Genomic DNA, 24,658 nt, shown 5'->3' on the forward strand with positions numbered 1-24,658 from the left:
TATTTATTTGTACTTGATTTATATTGCATTGGCATATGTAGATATTTACTGCTACCAAAGAGGTTTGGTTTTTGGTGGCATTCGCGTGCATGCGTAACACTCTGCCTGTAAACAGCTCCAAAGGTTTTGGATGAATTGTGATAAAACGTAAACCTGTAGGGATTTAAAGCTATTAAAATTCGACTTGCATCCACAAACGTTCAATGTCAGTTAAATTATTTATTGATTAAAAATTTACCCAAAAAAGCCTTATAACTTAAAGTTTGGTGGGTATTGTCAACATATAGAAAGTACTGTTTAAAGATTTAAAATATCATCTCACATTTGACCTCTGACCTTTTCTTCAACGTCAATAAATTGATCTGAAGCTCAAAGTGATAATATTCCCATATAGAGCTTTTTACAGGGAATATATGGGGATTCTAAATACCACTTTACTCTGGACCTCTGATTTTCTCTTAAAGATCAAACTTTCAGAAAATGTCTTTTTATCTTTAAAACTATTTTTAAAATTCTATCGCAAATGGTATATGTCAATTCTACACATCACATTATATTTTGCATCTACATTTAACATTTGTACTGATCTCCAAACTTTTTAAAGTGCATTTAAAGACAACAAAGATAAACCAGTTTGTTTTCACTTAATTAATACATCATATGTGCATTTCAAAATCTGAATCTGTACATTTGATCTTTTGTTTTTTATTCCTACATTACTTCAACTTGAAAATGTTATTTAGACAACATATTCCTTATTTAAACACTCTTTATTTTACAGTTTTACTGATTACAGTATGTTTCAGAGGTCAATAAATTATTACACATTTTCGAACAACAGGCACCTTAACTCCTTAACTGTGGCTTATTCACGTAGATTTTTAAAAAAAATCTTACTGTTTTCCCTGTAGTAGTTTTGATTCAGAATAAGCACTGCAATAATTACAACATCTGTCACAGCTGGAAAAGAAACTCAAATCTACGCATATCTTTAAATTAACCAACATATAAACATCACAACCGTATAAGTCTGGTGAATAAAAATCTGTGTTCAGTGCATAATGTGCATGGCATCGGAGAAAAACATTCACCACCCCGTTGGAGTCTGGAGCTTTCTGCTTCAGTCCTCGGTGTCAGAGCTGTCTGCTGGGTCGGTGTTGTGAGTCAGCATGTAGTTGTCCATGTCAATGGAGGGGCAGTTGTGAAGGGAGTAACGCAGGCGCTCGGCAAGGATGGCCTGGCTCGTGTAAGGGGGCAGGCGAAGAAGGAAGAAACAGGTCTGAGCGGTTGGAAGTCCGTTGATGGGCTAAATATGAGCAGCAGAGAGAAAAAAAAAAGCAAACCTTAATAATCTTACTCTTGGTATTTGTTCATGTAACCAGCTTCGTCACCTGGTTGTGATCTCCTTACCCTGTCCACCTTGATGATCTGGAACTTCTGCGGGATATCAGTCAGGTTGGAGGGCAGCCTGGACCTGCCAGAGACGAAGCGTAGGAAAAGCACCCGCTCCTCATTCGTGAACTCCTCCAAGCTCTGCCAGAGCCAGCAAATGAGCTGGTGGCTCTCGGTGATATCGCGGTAACGCACCAGCTTCTTTAGCATCTCGACGGAGACTTCTGGCAGGCCGCAGACCAGCTGCTCGAGCTGCTGTGCCGTCAGCAGGGAGACGAGGGGCAACGGGATGATGGTAGACATGCCCTCTCTCACTGCTGCCACCTGGACATAACAGAACAAGCTCAGCTTTGATACTTCTGAGGGACGAGAACAACAAGAACAACAAACAGGGTGAGCAGCGAGCACTAATGGAAGCTGGCGGGCAGACCGGGGCACAAAAAATGAAGCAGAATTAAACTAAAATGAAACAAGCAAACACAAATAAACTGAACTGAAACAAAAATGTACTAAATAAATGAAATACAAAACTCTACTCAAAAGTTTTTGTAACATGAAACATTTACTCTTAACTATAGGCATAAAATAAGCGACCTGATCAGTATGATTGCAGGCTGCATGCTCAGATACATTTTTTTCATGTTAACACTTGACTACATTTTTGCCAGTCACAGCCAAATCATCCCACAACACTTCAAACCTGGGAATCCATCTCATGCAGTCTGTATTCCAGAGCTCTCTCCACATATTCAGTCCGGTTGCCAAAGGTCAGAGAGATGTTTTGACCTCCGGGAACTACAGGTACCAGCCTTCCATCTGCACTGTGGGCCATGAATGAATCCAGTGGGATCATCTTCAGAGGGAGATAACACAGAGGAATAATAATGGGAATAAGGTGAAGGGTTGAGAAATAAAGGACTTGGGAAAAAAAACACAAAGCTCAGGAGGAAGGCGTAAAGGAAACATTAATATTAATTCATTCTGCAATAACCCAGTTCACACAATATCTTACCACATGGAAATTGTCCTCAGTGATTTCACTGTTTTCGAGGTGAAGGATGCCTTGGAGGTTGCGGTAGGTGAGCAGGTCCACCTCCTCCAAGTCAGCTCCCCCGAGTGGCATCGAGCAAAGCTGCTTCCACACCCAAGGAGCCAGATGAAGGTCCAGAGGTTTCTTAGTGCGCATGGCCACTGCCATCAAGATACCCAAGAAGCGAAACTGGACCATGTGATCATCCGAGTGCGCCGCTGGATTAAGCAGGAACCTGTGAAGATACTCAGTTAGTACAAGAGGCTGTGTGTTCTGTTACACTTCTAAAACACTCAGAAATGTTTTTATTTTTTTTATTTTAAATGTGCACCTGTCAGTGTTACTGCCCACATCTGCAAAGCTATTGGGAGTATGAATCAGAAGATCCACCACACCAGACTCCAGCTCCTGGTGTAAACACATTACCATTTATCAGTTAAAGTAAAGAACGTTCCAGCCTGCATTATTAGCAATCGCTGATGTTAATGTGCGGCTTTCATCCCCACCTGGCACATCTCGGTGATGGTATCATCAAACACTCCGCCAGCATCGTCAGCTCCCTCTCCTACCAGCTTGACCTTCCAGGCTCGTGACGGCAGCCGCAGCTCCAGAGGATTCAGGCTCACCACTTGTTTTGCGATCTGCACGAAGATGGGTTTGCTCGAACGCCCTCTGCAGAGGAGTAAGAGTGAGGGAATATGACGTTTTAATGGGCACACAGAACAAGTAACAGGTCAAAACAACAAAGGTGCCAAACAAAAGCCCTGAAATTCCATTATTAATCCTGGCCGGCCAATTGGAAACACAGCAAGCTGTTCTGGCCAAGTCCTGTTTTTCCACCAGCTGGCTCCTGAAGACATTCACATGCTGCCAACACGCTGAATGTCATGGTCATTCTTACCTTGTGGAAAGCCGTTTTACAGTGATCTGAGGCCCATATGTTTTGCCCTGGGTCATTGTTCTGCCAATCGAGCGCACAAGAGGCAGAGTGTTGACCTTGGGTGATAGAAGGCCTCTGAGCTCCCCTCGTATAATGGCTGTTGTTCCTGAATTATAGCGCGAAGTGGACACCTGCATATAAGGTTGGAAGGGACAATAAAAAGGAACAGATGCACAATTATTGCCAGGAAGTATTTATTACTCTTTTAACACATTAAAAAAGAGCAAAAAAGGGGATTACAGGTACCGGACTTTTGGTGTCCAGGTTGAGCAGCCTCCAGGATTTGTACATGAGATCAGAAAAGTGGTAGAGTACCCTGAGGCGCATGCTGAGAACATCAGGGCTACAGTCTTTCAGAGTGGTGTACTGGGGAGGGACTGACTGTGGAAAGCCTAACTGGAAATTTCCAGAGCCACCTGGAGATAAAAGTAAAACATGCAGTACCAGGTGTGTTTCCATTCATCCATCATAGTGTGTGCAATGTAACGCCGTATGTGTCTGTACCTGAGTTCTTCATCGAGGTAGAGGGGGTGGTCCACGCCGAACTGTGGCAGCGGCCAGCAGAGATCTGCCTGATGTTTTTACCCTGGAGGGCTGCGACAAGCGTGGGCTCTTTCACTGAGTTGGTGTGCCCGAGGCCAAGCTGGAACACACGCATTAAAACACAACATGGCAAGATGTTAAAATCTGCAATGTAAGCACAGCCTGTCATTTTCAGAGCACGCCGATTACCTGTCCATTGCTGTTGCAGCCCCAGGCATAGACGTCTCCAGTGGAGGACATGGCGAGCACATGGTCAGAGCCCACAGCAATGTCTTCTATAAACAGTCCTTCCAGGGACGGCACCACCTGGGGGCAGGATTTGTTCTTTAGCATGGAGTCCGGCAGGCCAATCGCACGCTCTGAAAAAAGTAATGCAATTTTTTTTTGTAAGTTTTAGTTTCCTTGGTAGCAGGAAGTTTAAATTTTTTTTGATGTACGCTCAATCATTCAGGTAAGGAAGCATTTTCAGTCTCCCACTGAAAACATCCAGATGCACAGAATCAACTTTTGGGGATTTAGGGAAGCTTGCAAAGAATATTTCAACCAATAATGCAAACACTGTTGGGTTTACATAACATGTTTGAATTTGACAGTAAAATGTACCTTGACCAAATGTGTAGACATGTCCATCACAGGCCAAGGCCACAGAGAACTGAGTTCCACAACAGACCTTCTTAATTCTCTTATTGCAAAGTTGCTCAACTTTCTACAAACAGGAAAAAAAATAACACAAACATAAACTTTTTGTCCTTCCAGGATTCCTAAAAGTGAATCTTTGGTAGCGCTGACCTACCTGAGGGTAGTATTTTGCTGTGGAAGAACCAGTTCCCAATTTACCATGATCTCCATCTCCAAATGCCCACACAACCATGCCATCAAGAGACACCACCAAAGTGTGACTGAGACCACATGACACCTGAGAAACGTAACCAAAGTTTGATTTTTTTCAGTATAAAAATTGACATTTAAAGTCTTTTACATTCAAAGCCAATGCTGTCCATGATTTACCTGTCCAACATGATATCCCTCTAGTGCAGCCACCCTTTCAGGTAGCATTTTGTTAGATGTCGACCTTTGACCCAGACGGCCAGATTCACCACTACCGAAGGTGAACAACTTCCCATCTGCTGTAACCACAGCAGAATGCTTGAAGCCACAAGCGAGCTAACAAAGCAAAGCTGTGTTTAATTCATCTATGACAACAAATATTTGTGTTTAAATTCACTCAGTCAGTGAACTTTGAAAATATTCATTTTTTTAAAGCTACAAAGTAAGAAGCACTGCAATCAAACAGTGGCTGCATTTAATAAAATACAATAAACTCATGATTAGCTTTATTGAAAAAAACATTAAAATATCACATGACAAGTTTGGTGCAAAGACTTCCTCGATACCTGAACGACCTCTTCTCCTTGCAACGCCTCTATCTGTTTGGGTCTCCTCTGTCTTTCACTGCTGCCATGACCCAGTTTTCCAAAATCTCCGTCTCCCCAGCTGAATACCTCCCCAGTCTCAGTCAGGGCCATCGAGTGTCCGTCTGACCCACAAGATGTCGCCAGCTGTGTCACCACGTACCCTGCCCACAGACAAGTGTAAATTAGACTGATACAAATTAGAGGAAATTAACAGTTAAGCCTAATTACAAGCGAATACATCCAACTGCAGTACTACAAGGAAACTAGTTTTCCTTCCAATCTCTTGAGGACAAAAAACCCCGAACAAAAAACCAAAACACTGAGAGATTCAAAAGCAGACCAGCGCCGACTGGTTCTTACCCCCTTTGGGAATACTTTACCTTGAAAAACAGAGATAATAGTTGGAACATAGAGATCATCAGAATTCCCTTGGCCCAGTCTGCCATATTGTCCTTCTCCTACAGCCAGTACAGTCCCATTGGACTGGAGCAGAAAGGTACAGTTCTGACCACACACAACCTGAAAGACAGTTGAATCGCCCAAACAAGTGAAGTAGCATTATAAAAGAGCAGCAATCAGGAACAAAGACTGCACCCTGAGTGAAACAGTACCTGCTGTGTCTGTAACAGAGAGGGTGCCAGTGTAGGCATCATAAGATTGGTTCCCATTCCAGCCAGCTGCCCGAAACGTCCATTGCCCCACAGATACACCTCAGTCTTTCCCCCATGTTGCCAATCCTTAGAGACACAGGAGGGCACACAGCACTTTCAGTCAATCGAACAGCCTAATGTTTGTCTTTTTCGTTTCCTTCACACCTGAATTGTTTTTAAGAATGGCACAACTATTACCTCCGGTCTACTGGTGGCCCACGACATCAGCTGCTCATCCATCCTGAAACTCCACTTGCTATTGTCCTAAAGGACAAAGGAGAGCATAAAGTTGCAAGAAGTCAATACAAGAGAGACTATAATATAATAGAGACAAAGCAACAGCATCAAACAGAATGTCCCTGCTCACCAGTGCCTTGGCAATTTTATTGTCCTGCACATCCTGAAATGCTGAAACAATGAAGGCTTCAGGGAAGGCAGTGCCACTGGCTATAGCCTCAGCGCTGCGCACTGTGGTGGCGTAAGTGACTAGCCAGGTCCACTCTGGAGGGCAGGAGTGAGCATCGGGGTAAGTGTGGTGTGGCGGGTGTGGGTAACAGCACAGGTGTTTCTCCAAGTACAACCCAACTGTCAAGGAGGCCAGGCTCTGCAAGAAGGCACTGTGGACGAGCTGGTCGCCAGCTCCCACATGGGTCTGCAGAGAAGACATTCGAAGTCATGTCTCAGTTGCAGAACATGAAACAGCTCCAATATAGCTTCAACATGCAGTTTAAATAAATTACCCGCTCATAGTTGTACTGCTGCTGCAGCAGCAGGGGCAGCCTCTCCAGGAAGACAGCCAAACAAGGTGCCCGATTTAGACCCGAAACGTTTTGGCTTCTGAGGACCATACGACAGGAAGCTAGCACGTGATTTTGGTTGATCCAGTCAGGGGTGCAGCAGATCAACAAAACATCCTGGGAAATGACAGAACAGATATTTTTACCCAAGCAGTACTGAGGGAATTAAAATGATTATAGATGTTAACGTTATTATAAATATAGAAATAAATGAGATATACTAGCCACACATTAGGGCTTTGAGGGATTCATATTACCTTTGACCTTCCAAAACAGGCAGCAACCCCCATGTTTGGTATCCACGTAGTGCTGACAGCTGAACCCAAACCGGTAACAGTTTGTAGCACCGAACCATCCTGTAACAAGCAGAAAGAAACACATGGATTACAATTTTGCAGTGAATCACGGCAAGCAGTTCCTTCGTTACCACACAAAGCAGATGGACTTAATAATTAGGGATGTTGGCACTAATTTAAGGGGCAAACAGAAATAATCTTTTTTTCTGACCTGTAAGGACCAGATGTTGAGTAGACCCCCTATCCCGCCAGACACTAGAGCTAATCCACTGGAACAAAATGAAAGGGACTTCACAGCCATAATGTGGCCATGAAGTACAAATGCACACTTTGCACTATCCTGCTGTAAAGAGAAGAAGAAAGATGATTTCATAAGATAAAATTGGTTACACAAACAGGTGACTTTATGAAAGCAACGAAATAAAATTAACAGCACCAAAGAGCTTTAGCAGCAGATCCAAACTCACCTTGGTCTCAGTGTCTCTCTCCTGGCTGTTCAACATGCTGGGCAACGATACAACAGTGCCCCCCTGTGGTAGTGTCCAGACATACACAGAGCCATTCTGACAACCTCTGTCGAACCACACAGAAGGAAGACAGAAATCAATGATCAGCATGAAACCTACATGAATTTTTCTTCTTCTTCTTCTCTAAAATGTTACAAAACTGTATTAAACATACGCGGCCAGCATTAGTCTGGGATCAGGTGCTCTTCCAGGGAGTGGACACCATTCGGCAATGTTAACAGTACTGGTGTGGAAGAGATTGTGGAGGGTCACCCAGGAGCTCCCAGAGCGTCCCAGTACCTTTACTACCTCTGACCTCCCCAAACAGAGCAGCAAGTGTCCTGTGGGGTCCCACTTTAAGGAGCACACGCTGTCCTATATCGTAAAGAGCAGGGCAGATGAGCAGTCAGTAAGCATCTCATGTTAGGAAAGTGAAATCATGTGGCACAGCAAAAGAGAAAAAACATGACAGATTATTTTATATTTTTTTAAAAGAGAACCCCCCCCCCCATAAAACTGCCACAATATCGAGACCAAATTTTCTGCAGTGCTCACTAATACATCGCAGTTAGAGTGAGTGTGGATGGCAAACCTGGAAGAGAGACAGCACTACAGGCTGCTCGTTCTCATAAGTTTCTGTTGTGGACAACAGGATCTTCCCACTGGGATAGCCCGCTGCAAACGCTTTGTCCTCACTGTGCCAGGCTACACACTGGGGAGCTAGAAGACATATGAGGTTACTGCACGTCTCTGCATGATGAGAGTTTACTAAGAATATTTGATAGATATCACTCTTAAGTCTGTAAGTCTTCATAATTTATATTTGTGAATTTAGAGCAAGCAGGCAGTTAGCATAGCATTAAAGCAGGAACAGTTTAGCTGTGTCTCAGATTCAACACCTGTTAATATATTGATTCAATTTTGGTCACCAGCTTTGTTTTTAAGCAGCAACAGTTGCGTGTAAGACTCTCCTTACCCTCATTCCTGTGGCAGGCAGTGAGTTCAGTGCTCCTCACAAGCAGGTCTGTTTCCTGCATTGTGACCTGCAGCCAGCACAGTGAGCCATCCAGCCGTCCCACCAACAGGCTCTCAGCGGGTCTATTCTTACAGGCTGCAGACTGGTCAAGCACCCACAAACTGAAGGCCTGAGCCCAGCAAAGAGCAGTGATCCGAGAACCCTGGTTCTCCACGTGACAGAGCGATCCTAAAAAGCAGCAGAAACACAGTCACATGGGCTAAAGTCTGTGTTTTTGTTTGACAGGTCACAGAATAATGTACCTTGATATTGTCAGTCGTGTCATATTCATCTGCAGAAAGTGAGAATTTTCTCTACATTTTCTCTATTAATTTAATTCTTAATTTTTTATTTTTTATTATTATGATATAGTTATTTTATCCTTTTAATTTTAATATAAAATGCAGAGTACTGAAAGAAAGAGTTCTTCATTAATCTGACATTATTACAGAACATAAATATAAATTTTACGTTTTTATTATTAGCTGCAAGTAACTGTAAAATCTGAAAAACAAAAGACTTGTAGGAACTACCTCTAATGTTCATGATGTTGATGTGTTTGTTCTCGGGGGCAGCCAAAAAGTTCCCCCCTGTACTCCAGTACACAGGAGACATGAGATGACATCTGCCAGCCCTCTCACTGCTTGATCGGTCTGTCTTACTGCAAGTATCAACGGGAAAAAGGACACGTTACAGCAACACCAGTCCATTCAGTATAATTAAAACTTTATGAGCAAGTATATTAGACTTTGAAATGTAAATTAAGGCTTTGTTAGATTTGGTAGTTAAAATGAGAAATCTGTGTATAAAATGCAAAACTACAAAAAAGTATAACCTGGTAATACAGGAGAAGGTGGTCTGTAGCTCCACGGTGTTGTGGCTAATGCTCCATAGCTGTACCACTTTGTCCTGAGAACATGTAGCCAACAAACTCTGCTCACTGCTCCAGGAACAGCTGGCCACCTAAACAGAAGAGAAACAGTGTAAATGTACGTTTAATTTACATCCACTCATCCATCTATCTTCTTAACTGCTTATCTAATTCAGGGCCACAAGAGGATCGACTCTATCCCTGCTATCACAGGGCGAGAGGCAGGTTCATCACAGGGTTAACACACAGAGACAGAATTACTAATCAACCACTGAGCATGTCTTTGATGTGGGTACCTGGAAGTGAACCCACACAGGCAGAGGGAGAACATGCAAACTCATTTTACTATATACTTCACATTTACCTGGGAAATGCAAGATCCCAAGCAGTGTAAGGTATTATAAAGTCATAGTTACAGCTGTGAGTGTAATCATTTATATTCTAAGTGGTGGTTTTTTTTTTTTAGCAACAGGCCTATGGTAATAGAGAAGATTAAAACTCAATCTTTCCAGCAAAACAAACCACAAAACACATCTTACACAACACACAAAAAACAACAACAACAAAAAAAGGATGCACATATGACTCACCTTGTTATAATGTCCTTCCAGTCTCTTAAGGGGGCATTTCCGCAGGTCACCAGCCAAGTCGCTGTATGTTTGAGGTCGATGAGAACTGTCCCTTCCTGTGGCAGCCAAAGCCTGCACCAGCTGTTGTGCTGCCCACTGGCGGTGTTTACTGGTTAGCCGAGCAGAGAGGACACATGCTGCCAATGCATTTGCCAGCTCCAGAGGGCCAACTTTGGCACTGAGGTGTGGCAAAGAGGAGGGAGTCAAAGAGGAAGAGCCCCCCTGGTTTCCTGCATCTGAGCCAGAGGAGAGCTATTTTAGTAACAGTGCATTAAATCATTACACGCAGTGCATCCAGTACAACAAACAGGCTCTCTCTCACCATTAGTCTCGTGTTCAGCTTTGTCTGGGGTGTAACAGTGATGGCTCTTTTCAGTGAGCAGGGACACCAGACTTTGTGTGACCAGGAACGTTGGCAGCGTCTGGTCATGATAGTCCCTCTGCTGCTGGGCTCCCGGGTTTGCAGCTGTTAAGCTGGCATTCAGGCATGCTCTTTGCTGTGGGTCACTGATGGCTCCAATATTAACCCCTGTAGCTGCTGCCATCAGGTCCTAACAGAAATAACGTTAAACATACGTTCACATTTTTAGAATTACTTGAAGTTCAGGCAAACCATATTAATAAACAAATATTGTTTTGATGTTTGTGTTCAGTCAAACAAGAGTAAAGTGTTGTAGTTATGAAATAAAAAAATAGGATTAAGTTTATTAGCATTTGTATTTGTTTTCCGTTTTTTGGTGACTCATGCAAAATACTGGGACACTAATTTTTTACTTTTCTCGTATAACTTGAGTTATCTTTATCTATAGACAACACTCAGCTAGATCATCAATAAAGATTTAAAGAGGACATCCTTTACTGGATGTCCATGGAGGCTATAATTACTTAAACCTTCTACACACCAAAATTGCACATAAGACTCAACTGAACCTGATTTTAAACAAGATCACATGACTTTATCAAGCTTTTAGAACTCAGAAACCTGAATTATCTATAATCAGCAGACTGACAGGAGAAAACTAACCTGAGTGCATATCTCCACCAGCTCTCTGTAAGCAGTAGGACTGTGGGACACCACGCTGCCAATGGCTGAGGTAAGAAAAGTGAGGCAGGTGGAGTTGCTGCCATCTGTCGCCAGCCCTCTCATACTGGACCGACCGTCCACCCAGGTGTGAGCCCTGCCACCTGCCGCTAAAGTCATCAAACGCACCAGAATACGGATGTCTGCCAGACCCAAGGACTCAAGTCCATTAGACTGGCTACTCACTGATGCACTGAAGATGACAATAGGAAAGGACTCTTGAAACTACTCAGCAAAAGAATAAATTTTAAAAAAGAATACAGAAAATGTTGTTGATTTTATAATCATACTAACCTTGAGGCAGTCTGGGACAGCGCTCTCATCACGATGCTGTAAGCAAGCAGAATCTGGGCTGTGGATGTGACTCTCCTTAATGCTTTCAGTCTATCATGAGAGTCCCTCAGTGATACTGCCTGCTGTCCGAGGCTCAAAGAGGTCTTCTGCTCGACAAGGGCATTCCCTATTGGGAAGAAATACGTAAAAACATTTTAATTAAAAGGAAAAACATGATTTTGAATGGAACGGTAAAACCTAAGAACACTTATGTAGTGTGGGTGTGCAAGATATTCACAATCCTAGATCCAAACAGACAGCTGGAAGTACTGTTTGTGTTTCAGATGTCGCGCTATGATAAGTGAGCGATGAATCACCACCCAGCAGTGAATAAAACTAGGTTTTGATCCTGGGGTCTTGCTGCCAACATGCACAGAAGGAATGTGGGCGTGTGTTACAAGTCGAAAAACTTAGCAAACCATTCACCAAAATATAAAAAACAGTGGACAGTAAGCTTCTGAGTCTTTATGGCTTGATTCTTTGTGAATGCCTGGCAGTTTATGTACAAGTCTGCAGACACATTTTTGTTTTTTATCATTTTGTTTTTCAGTTCTGTACCTGTTAAAAGACATCATTTTATGCATCAAGGTTCTGTAATTCTGTTTTAACTTAAAAAACTACAGCACTTGGTTCTTTGTATAACAAAACAAAATGAAATAATACCTTTGGGAACAGGTGCTCTTGAAGGACAAGCTGAACTGTAAACTAGCGCTCCAAGTGGATCTGGCTCTGTAAAGGCAATGGGGTCTGGTACCAACTTCTTCTCAGTCAAACCGAGTGGTCTGAGCAGGAGCCCAAAATCTTCCAGTCCTGTCAGTTTCTCTGTGTCATACTCATCTTGGTGGCTCATCTCCCAGTCATCTACACAAGCAGAAGGGCCATTCATATTGTATATTCATTATAAAGTCAAAGATAATTGTTCTGTTGTACCTCACGCTAGATAAAAAATACCTTCCATACCATCAGATGTGCTGTCCATCTGGCCAATTAAATCTGATGTCAGGCCTTTAACCCTAAAGCAAAAAGTAGGACACAACAATGATGAAAAGTGAGAAAAAGAGTAAATCCAAAATACATGTGGAGCATGTTCCATGAGTCTACCATTTCCCATCTGTACATTATCTCCTGTACCTTTCATATTTGGAGTTTGGATTGCTTGGATTTGCAGCCAGGTACTTTTCCCTGCAGGTGCTGCAGAGGAGGTAGAAGGGGAAGTTGGAGCCACATTCCCCTTTGAACCAAACATCCACGTAGGCCCCAGTGCTGTCATAGCCCTTACGTGCAGCACTCTGCCCACAGCCTGGGTGTCGTCGCTTTATGTGATTGTTAAACTGCAAGGTGAGGGTGTTGCACAGCTCACATTTAACCATCTGACTGTGTTCCTCTCCAGCCTAAAAGGGGCATAGTAAAATGCATGTAAGGACAGTAAGAGAAGAGCCTAAAAAGTTATGCATGTGGACTTGGACTGTCAAAAAGCATTAAAGTCAAATCTTTGTTTAACTGGACTAACTGCATATCAATTCAGTCACTTATATTTATTAAAGTCTTTAAAGAGACTGAGATAGATTAAAATGATATTTTTTCATGCACATTAAGTGCTTATGTGTCACCTCCACTATCTGCAGTGTGTCTCTCTCCAAGCTGAAGAATGAAGGGGTGAGGAGGTCCTCGTAACTTTCTTCATGGTATGGATCATCCATGTAGCCAAGCTCTGACTCTTCCTCAGCAGAGTAAGGGTGAAACTCTACCTGCTCCGGCCAATCACTGACAGCTGTGTGCTGTTGATACAACTGGGGGAGGGGGCTGGGTGATGGCAAGTCTGAAAATAAAAAGTTTTGTTAGAATTGAAAATACAATATATTAAAAGGAACTGTTGTCCGCAGCTGATCTTTGAACATAGTTTAAATGTTTTGCATTTCATTTTGATTTTCCTCTGTGTCTGACCTGCCCTTCGGAACGAGGTCCTCTGAGTGGGGCCTGAGCGTCGCCGCCGGGCCGGAGGAGGTCTGTTCCTAGTGAGGTGGACATCCAAGAAGTTCTCCCTTTCAATCCAGTCGAGCCCGGGCAACAGGCTGTAAATGAAATAACTGAGGCTGTCAGTGTACTCATTAAATGTACTGAATGTACTGAGTGTATGTTCATTGGATCCCTCACCTTTCAGTGGTGTGACTGGTGGGGCGCTCGGGGCACTGAACTGTCTCTGGCCCATCTGGGGACGGAGTCTCAGGAGCCCCCTCTGGTCTTGGTGACTCAGCTACTTGCTGCTCCTCAGTCAGAGGGTGCTCTAGCATCCAGCTGGCCAACACCTCAATGGTTTGTGAGTCCAAGTCACCTGCTACATCTGGGGGAACCACAGGGAAGTTGAACTGTCAGTTCAAAAGGAAAAGATGCATCGCAGAGTGCTGCATTGCTAATTCATGTCAGATATCACCATGCGACCACTACTGTTTATAGTCTGAGATCACCAGGCACATCTGACACACGCAAGTGTGACAAGAGAGTGAAATCTGTGATATAAAGGGTGAAGGTCTAAAATTTAGATGAAAAAAAAGGTGGTGCCAAAAATGTGACAATATTCGTATACTTTAAGTTGCTTACATGCTCATAATGTATGTGTACCATATGAGAACAAAATATTGTGAATTGGTCCATTTTTATGAAAGCAAATCTTCTGTGAAGATGAGATTTTTATGAAATACTGCAAATTAAAGAAAGTGAACTGTGCAAAAACTTTTCCACAAGTGGTGAAGAGAATCTTAAACCGATCAGTAAATTGTAATGCTAAGGTGGGGAGCCACTGAGGTGTGGATTTTTCACAAAAACCCAGTTGAAAAACTGGAAAGTCTCAGTTGATGTCCACCAATGAACAGCAACACGAAAATCCCAAAACTAGAAAACTGAACTTCTTATCAAAGAAAAAAGAATTTTCTCAATCAAAACGACACTTATCCTATTTTAGATACTACAGGAAGGTTGAAACATGCAGTAAAAGGACAGCTATTAAGAAGATAAAGCACATGAAGCAAAAATGTTGTGGCATCAGACACACTACACAAAGCAGTACCTGCTGCCTCCATGGCCCAGTAGATATGTCTCATAGAGAATCCCATTTCTAGCAACCGACTGGTGACAAACATTTGTGTCCGTTCTGGTGATTGAGGAGATAAGAAAAAGTGCACAAAAGAACAGAAAACAAAAACAAGCCCACAGCTCCATTTCGGGAAGTATATGTGTAATTTAGCAATTGTTTTTATTTGTTTATGCTGCCTCTTACAAGTTTAGATTATGAAAGGCCTCCTCATCTTATGTAAAGAACTCCACTTTCTTGCAGGCTTGTAAAAATAAATGATTAAAGTTGCAAGTCAACTAGCCCTTTAATCCAACTCTATCCCATGATATGAAACACAGAGGAGACCTTTAGTCTAAAGGACCTAGCTCAGAATGCCACCAACATAAATGACAATGAAAAACAAAGGTGCCATTCAAGCATGTGAGTGCATGCATTTGATAGTATTAATATCTGACTAACAGCAGAGCAAAACACATGCTGTTTTGAGCAGCAAGTCTGCTGTGACCAAAGGCTAAACATTTATAACCATGCATAAGACAGACGATTCCAACTCAGTTACTACTGATCTACTGTGTTCCTTTGAATAAACCTCTGAGACACTAAGACATTTTCTTTTACACACTCCATTATTGATCAGAATCCTTAAAATGTGATCTTTTTCTTAAATTAGATGACTTTTTTTCTCGTGGGTTTTTGTCTCTGTGCTCATTCTTACCCAGGCTGCTTCTGGCCTGTGTGCTGCAGGGACCGGGTTCCATGAAGCTAGTCTGCTGTTCTGTGAAGGCATCACAAGAAGCAGAGCTGGCAAGGCTGAAGCAAGGGTGCAACACAGGGGGAGTGCTAACCAGTCCCGTAAGCGTAGGGAACCGAGTTAGCACCATGTGCCTAGAGGAAGTGAGGATACAGCATGTAGAGTAATGACAAAGCAGAAGCAGCGCTGCACCAGTAGGGTTACATTTTCAATAGACATTTAACATATTAAGTAAATGAAAGGATCAGTTGAGCTTTATTCATTCTGATTCACTGCTATATATATGAAAGTCACAGTAAAACTAATTATGTATTCATCTATATTAACCTATATCATTCTGAAGTCTTTGGTCAAAATCTTCTCCTTCTTCTTGTTAAAACAAGCAGAAGTGAGGGCTTTAAATGTTATCTGCAGTTTTAACACATGTGACTAGAGCTGTGTTTCTGTTTGCTTCTTGAAAGCAGACGTAACACTGACACTACGGTCAGCTGGTTGAGTTAGAAGAAGAACAAGCAGGCAGAGCTGCAGCCTTGGTTAAAGAGAGTGCAGGCAAAATCTCTCACTCAGTTTTCCATACACATCCTAACTCACCCATTCCCTGGACTTCAGAATAGCTGTTGCTGCCAAAAGACACAGGTCTGCAGCAATCAGCAACAACATGAGGACTGACAATAAGACTAATTATTGTGATATTTGTCAGAGAAGTTACCAGACCTGGTGTTTCATGTGGATTACACAATCACTTTAAATCAAGTTAAAATTAGGGATGGGTACCGGTATCCGGTGCCATTATGGCACCAGTTCTGACATAAACGATAGTAACCAGACCGAAAAGCAGTGCACATTTCGGTGCTTTATTTCAGTGCTTTTTTTCCTGAGATGTCACACACTTTGGATTCTAGCCAATCATTTTACCTTTGCAAGCATAGTAGGCGGGCCCAGGTACGCATGTTCTTTTAGAGCAGAGCTACAGATTAAAAATGCCCAAGGCGAAGCGGTCAAAAGTCTGGCTGTACTTCACAGCAAAAGATGCAAACTCAGCAGCCTGCAACAAGTGCTTTAAGGTGATACTGTGCAAAGGAGGTAACACCTCGAATCTGATGAAACACCTGGCGACGTATAGCATTTTGTTAAAAGCCGAGAAATGCACCGTATTTGATAGCTTGCTGCGAGACCTCACACCGTGCACATCTACTGCGGGTGTGGTGCCTGTTATCGGACCCGGAGCAACATCCCCCAAAAACCCGAAGAGGAGAGTCCTGGCCCCTAGCCCTGCCAGTGTAGCAGAAATGATGACAGATGATGATGGCAGCAGCAGCCATTCTTCTCTGCGTGAGTAGCTTAATGTTGTTCGTGTGTAATTTACGTTGAGTAGGCTAACCACGTTATTACATTAATGCATGTAAGGTGAACTAGCAAACGCCTTCGTAGTTACACGCGGCTGTCTTCTTGTTTGATGGCAGATACTCCCTTCACCCTGGCCAAAAAGGCTAAAATGACCAAAGAAAAAGTGGAAAACAGCTAAACATGAGAAGTTTTTGGATAAAGTTTGTGTTTTTTCCATTGTTTAAGCACTGCTTCCAGCCAAGAGTGATGCCATATATGCCCTATAGCTGCAGAAAAGGCTAACATTGTTATCTTTTTACAAAAATACAGCTGAACATGGTAGGTTTTTGGACAAAGTTTGTGTTCTCCATTCTTTAAGCACCGGCACCGTTTCAAAAGTACCGGTTTGGTACTGGTATCGGATAAAACCTAAACGATACCCATCCCTAGTTAAAATAACATATTTGTCACAATTTATACTCACTGGAGGAGGCTGATGGGAAGGAAAGGGTTAAAATTATCAAGGCTGTCAGCCTGAAGATTTATTGGAAGAGAGGATGCCAAATCTGTGTTAGAGGATGAGGCAGAGGCTCTGTTTGACTGGCCAAAGACAGCAGTGCCTTCGGAGCCCACGCTGTACAAGGACACAGAGCTCGAGGACTTAGAGATGGGCTGAGAAGACAAGTGGTGGCCTGATTCTGCAGGAAAAGAAACCGTGAAGGTTTTTATGACTCCAAGTTTCTTACTATACAAATGTTTCTATTTATTTATTTTTTCAAATTAGTGGTGACAAGCACGGGTAAACTTCAAGTCTAACAGTAGAACCGGGTCAAGTTCATCATAAGAAAAATTCAAAGTTAAGATACAAATATATATTAGGTCTGAACAGTGATCATTAACATACTACAATAGTTTTTTACCTTGTAGCTATAGTCTGTTTAACATAGTAACTATGGTCTTTTATTAAGGCTTAATGATTAAATATTTATAGCATGTAGGTTTTGCATTATATATTTTCTATGAAGTGTTTTCTGTCTGGTGAATATAAACATTGACATACCCTTGTTGTCTTTGTCCTCCTGCAGTCCTTTAACAGCTCCCTTGTATATCATGACTTGAACTCTCTCCAAATCAGCAAGAGACACAGTCTGTTTGATGGGGCAGTGTCTGACTGCCCACTTCACCATGCTCTGCACCACATACTGCAGCACCGATCTCAGCTCAGCACTTTCATCCCACTGTTTACTGCCGGCTTTAGCTTGGTCACAGTTTGGACTGGACAGGGAACTCCCCGAGGAGTTGGGGGGCTCATGTTTTGGCACTAGAAGCAGATCTGACAGTTTCTCACAGCTAAAAATGACAGTCAGGGATTTCAAACCTCCAGTGAGAAGGTATGACACTCTGAGTGCCCTAAGTTCAAGTGCAAAGGCATCCATTCTGGAAGTCTGGAATGTCTGCAGAGGCTGAGCTTGAGAGGTCAACTCCTGCAGGTCAGTGATCTTTGCTGCATCTTTGGTTGAGGATGGTGACGAGACACTCTCATCTTTTTGCTCCTTTTTCCTTTCATTTTCTGTCAGCCACGTGACATCATCTTGTATGTCTTTATCCAGGTATTCTTTGATGTTCTCCCCAGAGTACTTCCTTCTCGGGGGCACGTGAGCACCTAGCCAACCCTGTTCCTCCAGCAGCCCCATCAAATAAATCAGATCTAACAACACTGTTGGTTTGAGGCCTCCCAGGCGGGTGACATCACAGCAGGATATGTCACAGGGATCCAGTGAGATGATCGGCGTGTCGCTGGGTGACCAAGAATTCATGGAGCTTAGTTATTGGGAAGGATGGGAAGAACCCACAGATACAGCATGGAGTGATACCAGGACGGATTCAACAGGGATTAATGGATTTAAGAATGAAGAGGAAGAAGCAAGAAAAAAAAAAAAGTAAGATCAGCAGGATAAATGATGAAAATAAAGTAAAAATGTTAGACAGACTGTAGAGAGAGTGAAAAACAAACTAACAGAAAGGGAAAGAGTAGAATCATACACATGCTGAAAGGACCAAGACAAGAAAATATAAGAATCATTTCATGGAGGTTAATGAGAATCGTCATTTACGAAAAAGAGAAATAAATTCATCAGAAGTAAGTGGGAATATGATCTCATTTTGTAATACCTGACAGAGAGGTCTGCTTCTTCCCACTGTAGCTTGGCGAGAGAGCTTCCTTCCTTTAGAATGCCGAGAAGAATAGCTCGACGCCCGCTGGGTTTGTGCAGGCAGAGGCCTCCAGCACGGAGACCGCCATCGACTCCTCCAATCAGAGCAAATACCGGCCACACTTCAGTGCAAAGAGCAGCCAGCTTGGCCTCAGACAGACACCGACAGTGTGACAGCACGTCCTTTGTGTGATCACCAGTCAGGTCCTTGTCGTTCTCTTCCTTCTCATTGTGTGACGCACTGAGGCCTGCAGAGGAACATAAGACACTGACAGTAAAACAAAGCGTAACATCCATTTGGCAAACAAGTGCCACACACTCCTGGTATCCCACTGCAAGTTGATCATGAATCCTTAAACCTAAATAAAATCCTAAACAAGTGACATGGACTTCAAGTGAATATTGATAATAAGGACAAAAAAGTTACAAATAAAGCATAAATATAAGGGGTTAGTATTATTTTGAAATAAATAAATAGACCAGTGTGGGGAAAGCAGCTTGTTTAAAGATTAATTAATACTGCAGTTGGTGTACATCACTACATTTGTATACAGATTCAGTGGTCCCTTGCTATAATGCGGTTCACCTTTTGCGGCCTCGCTGTTTCTCGGATTTTTTTGTATGGACTTTTCCATGGTTATTTTTTATTTTTTGGGGTTTTTCCAGCGCACTGTGTTCTGCGTCTTGATTGATTGACAATGGTCTACAGCCAATCTCGTGCTGTGTCTCTTGTACAGTACAGAATGCGTTCAACTTGTCAAATTTACAATCTTCGATTGCTAGCAGTGTGACTCTGAAGTGCTGTACTGTATGTTTGTAAGTTTTCTACCCAACAAACACAACAATGTCCACGAAATGTTTTGTCCCTGCGGGTTCCTTTGGTTTCATTCTATAATACTGGACTTATTTTTCTACGGTTTGAACTTTGAGACTGTTTAAACAAGAGAGAAAAGTGTGAACATATTCATGCCTGTCTGAGAAAAGTGTATAAAGTGTGTAGTGAGGGGTTTTACAGCCTTAAAACATCTATAATAATTGTAAAAAAATAAAGTTGGCTACTTCGTGGATTTCACCTATCGCGCATTATTTTTGGAACGTTACTCCCGCGATAAGGGACCACTGTAATATCTGAATTAATGCCCATCAGTCTTTCTCCTTACAGATAAATACAGACAGATGAATAGAGTTTTCTATAATAGCAAAGTGTTACTTAACTTTTTAAAGAAAACCTAAGTTAGGTGTGTTTAAAAGCGAGCAAGTTAAACATGTGACCGCTGGGCACGCTGTCTTCTCCCCACTGTCCTATCATAATAAAAGATTAAAAACCTAAAAGAAAACAGAGGCAGAATCACTATTTAAGGGGGTAAATGACCTGTACTGAAGTTTCCTGAGTTATCCTCTCTCAGCAGGGGACCAATGAGCTCCAGGTGGGTATGAATATACTGGTTTATGTGCGGGGACCACTGGTCACACTGGTGGAGCCGACGCAGCAGATGCACTGTTGACTCGAGTAGCACAGTAGCCCGGGGGCTGCAGAGAGGGTCTCCAGGAAGCAGACTGCTGGGCATGCCTCTCATCTGGAGATCACTCAGAGCCACCTGTGACGAGTACAGAATTTCACGTGTTTGGGGGGTTTTGCAGTACAAAATATTTTTGAAACATATTGTGCAGTATGTGAAACAACACAAGATTTTTCCATGTATAGCCCAGTGCAGCAATTATCCAGTAATATGATGTTAGGGCAAAGCCTGTATGCGTAGCTGCTTGTGTTTCCAGATATTTAACGTTGCCCATGCTTATTATAAATCTGATTCAAATAAATAATAAATCTAATAAATCTGTGCAGTACACCGAGTACCTTCTCTCCAGGGTTACTGCTGTAGAATAACACACAAGGATATAGTTCATTAGCGACCACACTTTCAAATGCCAACTTTGGCTCCTAAAAGAAAAAGAAAACAGGCAGACAAAGATTAAACAAGAGCACAGGACTCAATCTGAGGAATACTGACAGTAAATATTTGACCAAACCTTGTCATTCTTAGCAAATGATACAGTATGAGCCTCCATGTCCAGGATGCAGGTGATGGTGTCACCCTGTGTAAAGGAGGGAAGTGTGCGCACCAGTTCCCCTCCATGGTAAAGGTTGCCACTATAAGCACGATACAGCCACATATCTGTAGTTGTATGGTGGTTGTGATCTCTAACTGGCCAGCGAGAAACACCAACACACGTTCCCTCGTTGCCTCTATTCTCTTTGGTAATGTAGAACTGTGGAGAGAAGCGGCATAGTGTGGTAAATTCTAATTTATAAACTACAATTAATATAACAAACTTTGAACTGTGTAATTGTGGTCCATGTACAGAGTAAACTCACCTTCCATATAAAACAGCCAGAGTTAATGGCAGTGGTTGCCAAACCGTAGCCTTTCCCTCCAGAACCATGTGAGAGGATGTTCCCGCTCTCCAGAGAACAGCACATTAGTTTGTGTGGGTCAAAGGAAAAATCTCCAATGGGAATACATTCATCATTGCTGCCAGGATTCTACGAAACAATGGATTTGATACATAATTAAACATTTGATAAAATATTAAACATGTATGTTATGTATTAAACACTTAATTTATATATTAATGTTGTTTTCTTTGTTCTTCTTAATTGCACTTACAGAAGTTTGTTGTGGAGTAAAAAAAAATCATTTTGGGATCAACTTGAAATACAGGCAGATGTGAAATGTAAAAGTAAGATCAGAGGTCAAATCTTTTTGTTGTGGTGCAAACTACAATGTGGTATTTGGAAACCACATACTCCAGTATCATTTCCTAAACATTGCCAGTACAAAGAGAGGCAGTAAAATCTGACGGATAGTCTTAAAGATCCACAGACTTTAAAGACAGACCTTGAAGAAGAGGTCAGAGGTCCAAATTAATGTTTATATATAACGTTACATAGCATTATTATAACTTTGACCTTCGGATTAAGCCACTGACCTCAACAAGGAGAGCGCAGAAGTCAAATGCGACATGATATTTTAAATCTTTAAACAGTACTTTCTGTATGTTGACAATACACATCACACTTGGAAGAATGGAAGTTTTAAGGCTTTTTAAAAAACGTTTCTACCAAGAGGTGAAGTTTCAATGGACTGTTAACATGACCCCTCTACACCCCTGCAGCTTTATCAGAATGAATTCCAAAGTTTTCGAGCTATTGTGTTCATAGAGTGACACGCACAGGCGCAAACTCTACTAAAAACATAACCTCCTCTGCAAAAGTAATCTTAAGCAAATATTGCAAAATAATGTGTGTCAATGAAAAGATGTTAACGATGAAGTGTTTCTGCATACAGAGGGTGGTAACTGCTGTGGACAACACACTAAGACAAATCAGAAATCTCACATTAATTCTAAAAAAATAAAATAAAATAGAATTTTGAAAAAAAAAATAGAAGTACATGACTGAAAGTTAAACTGAAAATAAACAAAGACAGGAAAATCCCATTTTCATGAAATAATAAATACAATAATAAAACATTATAGAGTTTAGTTTTATTTGAATTATTAAAATTCATTTCACAATCCTGATGTAATAATTTTGATAATTAATCCTACTTGTACATTTCTATCCTCTGACACTTTTGATCTCAGCCTACCACAGAGAACAGGCCCATCTGTTCCATCGAGTGGCCCCACTGTTTTCAGTTTCATTGCTGCCAGGAAAGCATTTCATTTTGCCGTAAACGGCATTTCCTCGTGGATTACTGCTATCCTTGGCTATTTTCAACAGAGAAAAAGTGAAGGCACTTTTTGACATTTTTATGTGGCTTTTGTTTGGCTGGATGAAAAATTTAATAGACTGCAAAAATACTCAAATGTGATCTAATGTTTTAAATACAAAGATGAGGATTGTTTATGCAACAGACATGATTTCTTTTCTGCAAATCAAGACAGTATAAAACACGAGCAAATAAAAACACACAAGTTTAAGGGTGTGTAGTATTATTTTGTGTAACCGTTTCTCTCAAAAGGTTATCAGTCTACAGTGCAGGGAAAGGACAGTTAAAAAAAACAAAAAATGACTCCTATCACTTCAGATCACAGTAAAAACACAAATAATAAAACATAAGTGAGACATACAGAGAAGTGCACATGCTTAAGATGAGCCGATAAGAAGCTGCTGCTTTATTAATATGTAATGCAGTACATGGTGTTCATAATGTCTTACCCCTTTGTCTTTTTCAGGCATTTCTTCATGGTTGCTCTGACTTAGAGGCTCCTCCCACATATAAACAGACAAGAGCTGAAAGAGTTGTTTAACAATCTACAAGAAAACAGGGAAAAATACAAGTGGGTAATCCTGCATTCATCACCTTTAACATGTCATGCCAACTTGGTACTGTTCAGAACACTCAAGTATTCTTGACCTATTTTGTTCAATTGTTGCATTTACTATATTTACATGTTTACATCAGACCTGTTCAATGTGAACGGGCTCAGAACAAGCAGGTAACAGTCGTTCTAAAACGTGGAAGGTCAGAAGCTTAGTGCGGAGGTTCTGGAAGCGTGGAGATCCTGAAGAGTAGAGTTTTGTGATATTAATTTTAAAAGCAAAGTGCAGTCTTAACAGTATTAACACAGATTTTTTTGTTTGTTTTTTTAAATATGCCTTACCTAAAGAGCACTTGTGTGAAATAATGGCCATGAGTGGATCGATCCATCTTATAAATGTAGAAAGTCTTTTCATTACTCTTAATGACAGTACACGCCTCAGAAACACCAAGAAATCTGCAAGCTGGGATTCAACTACTTTGCTGTTTTCTGCTCCTAAAACAACATAAAGAGAAGGAAGAACATGCTCAGAGGGGTGACTTGATTTAATGGTTTTACAAATGCCATATCCACCCTTTATTATTTCTAAATTTGCCCCACCGACTAGATTTGTGTAGGACTCCACATCGGTTTTCTCGGCTGTTCCCATCTCTGCTATCTGTTGCTGGTGGAAATTGTACAAGATGTTCTGGAGCTGCTCACACATCACCTCCATAAGGGCCTGGGATACATCGATAGGCAGCAAATCCTCACACGAGCTATAAGCACAGGTTAAATTTTTATGAAAATTTTAGACAAGGGTAAAGAAAAGAAAATAATTAGTAATTTATATATACTTTGTTTATTTATTTATTTATGTTTTTATAACCTCTTCATTCTCACCTTGCAGCTACAGTCAATATCTGAAGCAGGCGGGCACAAGCGAGCCTCACGGCTCCACCCAATAGCATAGATCCAGACGCTGTAGCTGCAAACCAGCCCTGGTTGATCAGCACACAGCTGTTGTTGGTCAGCGTGGAAAGAATTTCCAGGATGCCACATTTGATGACTAGCACCAGATCCACAGGCTGGTAACGGAAATTCAGTGCAAACATTGTGGCAAGAAGAAGGTGCTGGCAAGAACCTGAGTGTGACAGAGACAATATGTTAAATATAAATATCAAATATATATTAAAACCTAAACACTGCAACACTGTGTAAGAAAAAACCTACCTGGATGTTTTCTTTCAAACAGGACTCTCTGTTTAAGAACACGCACCACCTGCTGGTAGAAGGTGTGGGCTGCAGACTGTAAGTCTCTCTGTGTATCCAAAGAAGCTGAATGTGTGCCACACTGCATTGAGAAAAGAGGGGGGAAAAAGACAGCCAAATGAAGCATGGTTACAATTTTCAGTGTCTTTCTCTTCTCCATCCAGATTAGAAAGCATATTCATTACTTCTAAACGTCTTTCCATATAGCTATAAGATGTAC

General features: G+C 41.7%; 1 protein-coding gene across 6 annotated transcripts in view; it reads right to left on the reverse strand.

Moving 5' to 3' along the window:
• Positions 1-751: 751 nt before the first annotated feature.
• Positions 752-24,658, reverse strand: part of LOC146666214 (putative E3 ubiquitin-protein ligase HERC1) — a 42,289-nt gene continuing 18,382 nt past the window's right edge. For 4 of the 6 annotated variants that reach the window (XM_085414105.1, XM_085414104.1, XM_085414102.1 and 1 more), the window contains exons 29-80: positions 24,400-24,520; positions 24,070-24,310; positions 23,788-23,945; positions 23,530-23,682; positions 23,333-23,430; positions 23,084-23,179; positions 21,236-21,403; positions 20,890-21,129; positions 20,717-20,800; positions 20,231-20,456; positions 18,818-19,106; positions 17,706-18,466; positions 17,130-17,343; positions 15,284-15,453; positions 14,563-14,646; positions 13,653-13,839; positions 13,443-13,570; positions 13,109-13,317; positions 12,630-12,889; positions 12,459-12,511; positions 12,162-12,359; positions 11,460-11,625; positions 11,109-11,358; positions 10,407-10,635; positions 10,046-10,320; positions 9,420-9,547; positions 9,118-9,245; positions 8,546-8,773; positions 8,162-8,289; positions 7,745-7,944; positions 7,531-7,636; positions 7,275-7,406; positions 7,025-7,123; positions 6,711-6,884; positions 6,338-6,622; positions 6,169-6,234; positions 5,932-6,057; positions 5,701-5,839; positions 5,300-5,481; positions 4,914-5,069; positions 4,699-4,821; positions 4,509-4,611; positions 4,095-4,264; positions 3,867-4,005; positions 3,609-3,778; positions 3,324-3,493; positions 2,929-3,094; positions 2,754-2,830; positions 2,405-2,657; positions 2,093-2,245; positions 1,411-1,716; positions 752-1,306 (exon numbers count right to left, since the gene is read on the reverse strand). In XM_085414105.1, coding sequence (XP_085270231.1) covers positions 1,121-1,306; positions 1,411-1,716; positions 2,093-2,245; positions 2,405-2,657; positions 2,754-2,830; positions 2,929-3,094; positions 3,324-3,493; positions 3,609-3,778; positions 3,867-4,005; positions 4,095-4,264; positions 4,509-4,611; positions 4,699-4,821; positions 4,914-5,069; positions 5,300-5,481; positions 5,701-5,839; positions 5,932-6,057; positions 6,169-6,234; positions 6,338-6,622; positions 6,711-6,884; positions 7,025-7,123; positions 7,275-7,406; positions 7,531-7,636; positions 7,745-7,944; positions 8,162-8,289; positions 8,546-8,773; positions 9,118-9,245; positions 9,420-9,547; positions 10,046-10,320; positions 10,407-10,635; positions 11,109-11,358; positions 11,460-11,625; positions 12,162-12,359; positions 12,459-12,511; positions 12,630-12,889; positions 13,109-13,317; positions 13,443-13,570; positions 13,653-13,839; positions 14,563-14,646; positions 15,284-15,453; positions 17,130-17,343; positions 17,706-18,466; positions 18,818-19,106; positions 20,231-20,456; positions 20,717-20,800; positions 20,890-21,129; positions 21,236-21,403; positions 23,084-23,179; positions 23,333-23,430; positions 23,530-23,682; positions 23,788-23,945; positions 24,070-24,310; positions 24,400-24,520 — 9,351 coding nt within the window. In that variant the 3' untranslated portion in view covers positions 752-1,120. The remainder of the gene's footprint in view (positions 1,307-1,410; positions 1,717-2,092; positions 2,246-2,404; positions 2,658-2,753; positions 2,831-2,928; positions 3,095-3,323; positions 3,494-3,608; positions 3,779-3,866; positions 4,006-4,094; positions 4,265-4,508; positions 4,612-4,698; positions 4,822-4,913; positions 5,070-5,299; positions 5,482-5,700; positions 5,840-5,931; positions 6,058-6,168; positions 6,235-6,337; positions 6,623-6,710; positions 6,885-7,024; positions 7,124-7,274; positions 7,407-7,530; positions 7,637-7,744; positions 7,945-8,161; positions 8,290-8,545; positions 8,774-9,117; positions 9,246-9,419; positions 9,548-10,045; positions 10,321-10,406; positions 10,636-11,108; positions 11,359-11,459; positions 11,626-12,161; positions 12,360-12,458; positions 12,512-12,629; positions 12,890-13,108; positions 13,318-13,442; positions 13,571-13,652; positions 13,840-14,562; positions 14,647-15,283; positions 15,454-17,129; positions 17,344-17,705; positions 18,467-18,817; positions 19,107-20,230; positions 20,457-20,716; positions 20,801-20,889; positions 21,130-21,235; positions 21,404-23,083; positions 23,180-23,332; positions 23,431-23,529; positions 23,683-23,787; positions 23,946-24,069; positions 24,311-24,399; positions 24,521-24,658) is intronic. The other 2 variants (XM_085414106.1, XM_085414103.1) reach the window with 1 other exon arrangement.

The sequence above is a fragment of the Rhamphochromis longiceps genome, linkage group LG7 (assembly GCF_057381845.1).
Source record: "Rhamphochromis longiceps isolate RC_006_pf linkage group LG7, R_longiceps_female_GT1.1, whole genome shotgun sequence".
In the NCBI taxonomy this organism is placed as follows: Eukaryota; Metazoa; Chordata; class Actinopteri; order Cichliformes; family Cichlidae; genus Rhamphochromis; species Rhamphochromis longiceps.